Raw genomic sequence first — 8450 nt, forward strand, 5'->3', positions numbered from 1 at the left:
AAACCTGAGGTACTTTCTGTGAGGCGGATAAATATGGATGTGAAAGTAGGCGTCTTTCAGGTCTATTGATGCAAACCAATCGCCCGGACGCACAGTGCGTAATACGGCTGCGTTTGTCAGCATCCTGAATCTGTACCGTCTTAGGTATCCGTTCAGAGCCCGCAGATCCAGTATCGGTCGCAGACTTCCTCCTTTCTTGGGGACCAGAAAATACCTCGAGTAAAACCCGCTGTGGTTTTGTTCTGATGGTACCATCTGAATAGCCCCCTTCTTCTGCAGCGAGGTTATTTCCTCCTGCAAAATACGGGCTTTTTCCCCACGGGCCTGTGACTGCAGTATCCCGTTGAAACGCGGTGGTGTTGATGCGAATTGGAGCCTGTAACCTTTTGTTACAGTCTTTATGACCCAATCTGACGCCACACACGCACGCCACTGCTGAGCCCGGTCCGCAAGCGGGCCCAAAGCCGGCCTCGCTGCTAGCTCGGGCTGAGCAGGCACTGTGAGATGAGCCTTCGCGGCACCCGTACTCACTGTGTTTTGCTGGCTTGGTCGTTGCACCATAGGCAGAGCAATGGCTCCCCCGTGTGGCGTAACGAGGACTTGCCCGCTCATGTTCCTGGCTTGCGCCACATTCATTATTTTTAATGTTTTTTCTTTTATTGTTTTCACAATATTGGGCTGCGCCCTCGGCTCGTGGCCTGGATGCGCGCCTGTAAACATCTTTAATGAACGTTTTACATTGGGAAGGGAGGGACACTGATATGTGCTTGTGTAACATTTGAACTGTGTTACACTTTTGCGATACAGCTGTGGCTCCACCGAGCTCTCTGCTGGGCAAACCCTTCTCTTCTTCCCGTGGCTGTGAACTGTGAGCGCCGATGTGGCCTCTGCACGCCTCTTGGAGCCGGAACATGCTCTCTGGAACTGGTTTAGGAACAGAACATTCCTCGGGGGTAGCGAATCGGTCGTCTGACTGGACCCGTCGTCTTCCCCCGGCAACAGCGCACTAAGTACGCCTCTTCTTCCTTGCCCCCGTCGTGGCGGGAGGACCAGCCTGGTCTCCCTGCGTCACCACGGCGGCGAAGGTTTTCTTCACCCACGCGCCTCTCTGTTCTGGCGGCTTGCCGTGTCCCCGTCCGCCCGTCTGGGGTGGGCCGGTGGAGGGCTGTCGCTTGGGACCACCGCGGTAGCCTGGTCGGGCGGCAGCCTGGGCGAACTGCCTGGGTGCAGCAGCGGGGTGGGGAGGGGGTGGCGCTTTCCTGGGCAGGCAGAGGTGTAGCGCTTCACCTTCCTTCTTTTTCTCCTCACAGCGTTTTTGCATGGAGGCAACGGCTGGACCGAACAGGCCCTTAGGGTCCACGGGGACGTCCAGGAGCTGGGTCTTCTCCCTCTGGGACAGGCTGGATAGGTTAAGCCATCTAGCCCTCTCCTGAGTGACCATCATCGCCATGGCACGTCCGGATGATTGAACTGCGCATCTATGCAGACGCAGGCAGAGATCCGTGACCACTCACACCTCATCCCACACTTGTGTGGAGGGTGAGGCTCGCATGTCGTCCTGCAATTCGGCCTGGTAGGCTATTAGCAGGGACGATGCATTCAAAGCCTTCACTGACGTGGCGACACACTTGTAACCTTTCTCCGTCAGTGATGACTGGAAACACTCCGCCTTGGAGGGCAGGCCTGGCCCCGCCAAGGCCATGGTGTTCTTCTGAGTGGGGTGGAGGTGGGAAGCCAACACCGGTTCGACCGGCGGCAGGTGGGCGAAACCCTTCTCTTCCATCCCGGCCCAATCTAACGACGACCCTCCCAGGACGGGGTTCTTACACGTTAGGGGATTATCCCATGACCGGGTAGCCTCCTCCAAGCACTCAGGGAAAATCTGCAGCAGCTGCTTTGCCGAGGGCTTGGTTGTGGGCAGTCTCCGCCCTTCGTAACGAGACCTTGCGGTCTCGGCGAGGGCTTCGGGCCACACTACGCCTAGCTTCGCAGCCGCTCTCCGGCAAACATCGTGCAGGTCCGTTTCGGCAGTCGGGTCTGGAGGGCCGACGCCGAAGAATCCCACAGCCGCCGGCTTTGCAGCCGGTGCGATGTCAAACGGCGCGTAGCCGCTGTCCTCCTCATCGTCGGAGCCCAAGCTGACAGGCTTGTCTCCCGACTCAGAGGCTTCGCCCAAGACGTCGTCTTCCCCGGCCGCGAGGCCATCGTCAAACTCGTCGTCGGGGCCGATCAGAGGGATTAGCTCGTCGACCTGGTCGCCCCAGCTCGCCCCCGCGTGGATGTCTCCTTGGGGGCTCTCAGTTAGTTCCTGTGGTGGGGGAGTGGATACCCCCAGCATAGGGTCCGTCGCCGGCATGCTGGCTTGGCGTGCCAGCCTGCGTCTGCGAGTCTTGTTCGAGAAGCGTGCACAGTGCTCGCAGGTAGTCGGGGATAGCATCGCGTCCTGGGCATGTTGCAGCCCGAGGCACGCTGAGCACACTTGGTGAGTGTCTGCTCCCGAAATTTTATTGCCGCAAATGCACATCCTCGCCGCCGGAGGGTTGGCTTTACCCGTGGTGGGGATAATTGCCGGCTCCGACATCGCTCAGGCCAGGCCCGGCTCCAGACCCAAGTTACAGAGGGGGCCTGCCACTAGCTTGGGGGGGCCAAGCTACCCAAGGGGGGTCCGGGGGGATTCTCCCCCGGAAGAAGATTTTGTACATTTTAAAGTAAAATTCGTCAACCTGGTGCATTTGAGAGCAAAATGAAGAGGCTAAATCTGTGAAGAACTACACACATCTCTAATGTGTTGTGACTTTACAAATAATTAGGCCTAAACAATTAATATTAAGTGTATTTACACATTGTGCACAAATTGCATTCATTGTGACAAATTTACAATAGTTAATATCCAGCCAGAATCATTGCAAATGGATGTTCAAAGTAACAGTTAGCAATAGCATTCAGTTAATCAATGCCTAATGACAGCCAGATTCCATGTTAAACTTTAAAACAGAAAAACGGAAAAACGTTTAGCAAAAAAAAAAAATTTTTTTTTTTTTTTTTTTTTGGAATGGGGGGGCCAGTTTGTTGAATGGGGGGGCCCGGCCCGGTCAGGCCCGCCCCTAGCGCCGGGCCTGGCTCAGGCTAGTATGATGGCTAGCCGTAGCAGCTAACGTTTGGATACGAACTAGCCACTAGCCTCAGAAAGTAGAACCGTACCGTGTCGGGATAGCGCTCGTTGCCCGAGGTGTAAGCTCGCTCTGTAAGCAGTGATGCTAGTCCCTCATCCACCGTACTGTCCTTCCGAGGTATGCTTCAGGAGCGAGAAGAGGTTTTAGACTGAGGGTCAGGACGTGACGTCAGGCTCTTATAGTAGGGGAAGCTCCCTCCCCCTAGGGAGCAGACGTCACGTCCGTCAGCCAGTCAGGACTGGCGTAATGCAATAAATGCTTCTAGGAAACAGCGCAGAGGGCGTGTTCCCATAGTGAGATACCGAAACGAATGTCGAAAGAGAACCCCCGGGAGGCACGGCGAGAACATGCAAACTCCACACAGAAAGGCCCTTTTGCCGACCCCACCCGGGCGGTGGGCACTCGAGGACATGCGGACGGGCACGCATTCCTTCAGCGTTCACCTCGTCCCCAGGTGGGAATCGAACCCACGACCTTCGAGCTGTGAGGCGATAGTGCTTACCACTACACCACCGTACCTCCCCTGAAACGCTCTGTTTTAGGTCCTGTCCCTTTAAGAACCCCCACCCTCCGAAATACTCCAGGCGGGCAGCGCGAGGAAGTTTGTGTTTGCAAACCTCTGCCCAGAGGACCCGGACCCCACGTTGAGAACCACTGCAAATCACAATCGTGCAGAGAGGGAGGGAGAGGGAGAGGGAGAGGGAGAGGGAGAGGGAGAGGGAGAGGAAGGGGCAGAGGACGCTGTGTTTGGCTGCAGCTACCTCGATGTTTCCTCAAAGTTCAATCGAGAGTAACGAAGGGACTGAAGGGAAATTACGCGATTTTCGTCAGTATAACTCAAACCAATCAAAAGGAAACATTCACCATGACGTGTACATAGGGGTTGGCTATAATTGAAGTGACAGACCAATGGTCAAATAAAAAAATCCAGTTGGGGATTTACTCTCAAAGGCGAGGAGTGACGATTTTTTGGTGTGCCGTTTTTCTCCAGGCAGCCTGAGACGCTGATTTTCCCCCTCTAAACAGAGCTCGATTTAACTTATTATTTCGGTCTTTTTCAAAATTATTTTTTCACTTTGTAGTAGTAATGGTGCATATTTATCGATGCAAGCAGTGTTTTTTATTCCAACATGAACCAATAGTCTGTTTAATACTAGATTGAAATTAGGCCAGAATACAGAAATCTCCCATTGTGATTACATTAGAGCGGGGGGTTCGTCCTGCCTAGTATAACACATCCGACACACAGCACAAAGCCAGCACCAAGACTGAAGGAACTCACTGACTTTAAATGACTGGACACTGCTTACCGCTACAGCTTTTAACCAGGACTTCTATCAGGAACTACTAGATACTCAGATAAACACAAATAAAGTGAAAGGCAGATACGGCCGAGACGAGTGGAAACTAGCAGCGTTAGTTACTGTCGGCAGTGTACTGGAATGTCAGAATAGGGGAGGGGCAGGGCGGACGGGTGAAGGCTAGGGCGCGCACGGGCACGGGCTAGGCTTGGCATCACCATGGTAACAAGTTCTACTGACGTCACTAGGACTATGGCTCTTGCACAAATCGGCACAAATCCATCTCCTCTCGTCTGCGAGACTTCATGGGGGGAGGGAGGGTTCATGGGGGTAACATTAAAACACCTTCACCTGTTTATTTGAAGCTTAGCCCATGTTTAATATGACCATCCAAGATTGTAACAACATATATTCAAAATTAAGAAATGCATAATATGCCCCCTTTAACTTAATATACTTAAACTTAACTTACATGTAACTCAACTAATCATAACTTTAACCAATTCAACCTCTTAATAAACAATATAGATATTCTCATTATTTTTTCTAAAGCAATGTCCCTCATGGTGTAACAAAGTACAGTTCTTTGCATGGCAAAGGTGGACTGTATGGTGATGCAAGTTCTTCCTCATGGTGGTCTTCCTTGGTGAAGGGTGGTTAGAGCATCCACATTGTTGGGAACCTTCTGTATCTTCAGCAGGTATCTCAGGGTCACAAGTGTTTGGCCCCTCAGCCTGTAGACTGCACCTCACATGAGGGGGGCTGCCAAGAGCAAATTAGCCTCCGTCTGCAGATGGATTCCAACTGCGAGCTCTCATCAACACAACCATCTTGAGCTTGTCTAAGCTGCCATGGCTCCATCTCCCTAGTGGCTTCCTTCAGTTGTTTCTGGTTCCAAGCCGAACTTCTGTAAGCAATGTTGCTGGGAAACGGCAGCAGCCGACTTCAATGGAGAATAGGTTGCATGCCATCCTTTGACAAGAGCCTCATCATCAATCAAATTTGGGAAAATGCAAAATCCTTTAAGATTTGCATGATATAAACTGTTTATAGTGTGTAGAGTTAATGCAGGACAGATGTATGGTACATGCAAGATGTAGGGCTGTTTCCATGTTTACCACTGTATTTGAGGTGTCCTGTCGTGTCTTGTCACCTTGCTAAACTTCACATTGTTTGTTGCAGATTCCTACCAATAAGAACTCTGCTCCAGCCTCCAAATCCAATCCAGACTCCACCTACCAGAGCCTCAATCCAGCCACCATGGATCAGGACCAGTCATACTCTACTCTCAAAAAGGTGAGGTAAACATCAGAGATGATTTGCTCCAAGCAGAAACTGCAGGAGCTACTGAAGATACAGATGCAGCCACCTTGAATTGGCGGCTGATCCCTGACAGGTCCTTGGCAGATTAAACAAAGATAACACAAAAACTTAACTTAATATACACAAACTTAACTTACATGTAACTCAACTAATCATAACTTTCACCAATTCAACCTCTTAATAAACAATATAGATATTTGTATTTTTCTTCTAAAGCAATGTCCCTCATGGTGTAACAAAGTACAGTTATTTGCATGGCAGCCAGCTGGCAGCTCGCTGCAAGCGCCAATTCAAGGTGGACTATATGGTGATGCAAGTTATTCCTTGGTGAAGGGTGGTCAGAGCATCCACATTGTTGGGAACATTCTGCATCTTCAGCAGGTATCTCAGGGTCACAAGCGTTTGGCCCCTCAGCCTGTAGGCTACACCTCACATGAGGGGGGCCAAGAGCAAATTAGCCTCCGTCTGCAGATGGATTCCAACTGCGAGCTCTCATCAACACAACCATCTTGAGCTGGTCTAAGCTGCCATGGCTCCATCTCCCTAGTGGCTTACTTCAGTTGTTTTTGGTTCCAAGCCGACCTTCTGTAAGCAATGTTGCTGGGAAACGGCAGCAGCCGACTTCAATGGAGAATAGACAAGTTTCCACGCGCTGGCCTAGGGTGGCGCCATAGCAACCTTATATGTCCCCGGCTTCCGGTTAAGTCCACATTGCGTCCACAGCAGCCTAAGTGATGTTGCCAATAAGCTACGACTTAAATAGAGACTTATTAACAAGTAGCCTACTTCAGCCGAGGCCAGCAAGACGGCAGGAAAGAAACAGAAGCGTGCCTGCCGCCGTCAAAAGCAAAAGAGACCCGACGTAGGCTGTCAATTTAGCGGAGGTAAAAAGCCTTTTTACCTACATCAGGTGAATCAATCAATCAATCAATGGCTCGTGCTTGTTGCCCGACGCTCGTATGATGAGGAGATGAATCAAAATGCTTACCACAAATAAAGCCACATGGGAGCCGAGAATGAGTGCCATTTGCACATATGTGCAGTGAATACGCCACTGTCTGTGGCGTGTCTTACTGCTTTATTGCTTGTTGCCTCTTGTTTGTTTTTTTTTTTTTGTTTTTTTTGCACTATGTTGTAACGGAGTCTACAGCACAAGAATTTCACACGTGATACTTGTACTACGGAGTGACAATAAAAATCTGGAATCTGGAATCTGGAATCTTGAGTGCAGGAGAGCTGCCGCAGGTGCCAGGTGTGGAGTGGGAGAGATTAAGGTGCATAGCCTATTGCTGGAGATTCAAGTTGTGCGCTGTCTGCACTGACACTGTCGCACTTATTACTTTTAGCTAACGCTGTTTTTTCCTCAAGGCAATGTCCAGAAGATATGGGTTCATGAGTGTCTGCAAATGCAGATAGATAGGCTACAGTAGGAGCATGCATGCATGTTGTCTGTTTCAATAACGAAAGCGTCCTTACTGAGAACGACGTGCCGACCAATTAAATATTCTTGCTGCGAAATCGGCCTCTTAATGACAACACTGGAATAATAGCCGTAATATTCATTCACAACGGGAGATAGCCTGACTGTCGGTAATTTGATGAAATACATAGCGTTACAACATACCAAACCTACTTTGTTGCTGTGGAGATATTGGTAAGCTTCGGAGCTTTTGAGATTGTTCATCGCGTTGCCGTCCACCGCCATTGATTCCTCAAAATACGCTATAATCCTGCCTGTAGTTACGTTCGGCCATTTACACATATTATCTTCCCATGTGTCCACTGTCAACGGGTGTGGGATAGACACTCTTTCGTTACACGGGAGACTCGGAGAATGATCCCAAGTTTGCATTGTTTCGGCGGTCGCTATGGCTACTACGCTAGCACATTACGCTTCTCTGTATTCCAGAAGAGACAGACATATCGCGGCCGAGTCCGAAAGCAAACCGGAAGTGCCCAGGAAACTTGTCTATAGGTTGCATGCCATCCTTTGACGAGAGCCTCATCATCAATCAAATTTTGGAAAACGCAAAATCCTTTAAAGTTTAAAATGTTCATAATATAAACCAGGGGTTCCCAACCTTTTTTGGCTCGTGACCAGATTTTGACATCACAAAAATCTAGGGACTCTATAGACATTCAAATTCCGGTACACCGTCGATCAGTGACATCGTCAGTGATGTCACATGTATGCTTCTTTTTCCCTCAGAATTCATGACTTTATTCTGAGAATTCTGACTTTAATCTCAAAATTCTGATTTTATTTTCAGAATTCCGCCTTTATTGTCCGAATCCTGATTTAAAGGTATAATCTCAAACATTTTAATTAAAAGAAGTCACCATCTGATATTGACACTGTTTGGATCTCACCTGCAATTACCACTCATCGCCATAGGTGTCACCCAAGAGAACAAAACTGAAATCTTAGAGATTATCACTTTCACTAAACTCAGAACTAAAAAAAAACACCTAAGTGACCCTAATAATCTGCGCTAGGTTTAAATTGTGTGGTGTAAAAAAAAAAAAGGTTTTTGTTTTTGTATTTGTTCTTGTTTTTTTTTAAATGTCAGGCGACCCTATTTGAATCAGAATCAGAATCAGAAAGACTTTAATGATCCCCGAGGGGGAAATTGGGACAAGTTACAGCTGCTCG

At 49.4% G+C, this 8450-nt stretch overlaps 1 protein-coding gene across 1 annotated transcript in view; it reads left to right on the forward strand.

The window, feature by feature from the left end:
* Window positions 1-6310, forward strand: part of LOC310792249 (uncharacterized protein) — a gene marked incomplete at its 3' end in the record, with an annotated part of 330076 nt that extends 323766 nt beyond the window's left edge. The window contains exons 7-8 of the mRNA XM_083653974.1: window positions 5657-5770; window positions 6179-6310. Coding sequence (XP_083510100.1) covers window positions 5657-5770; window positions 6179-6310 — 246 coding nt within the window. The remainder of the gene's footprint in view (window positions 1-5656; window positions 5771-6178) is intronic.
* Window positions 6311-8450: the final 2140 nt, after the last annotated feature.

Source organism: Poromitra crassiceps, assembly GCF_964638095.1.
Source record: "Poromitra crassiceps genome assembly, chromosome: 17".
NCBI classification, from domain to species: Eukaryota; Metazoa; Chordata; class Actinopteri; order Beryciformes; family Melamphaidae; genus Poromitra; species Poromitra crassiceps.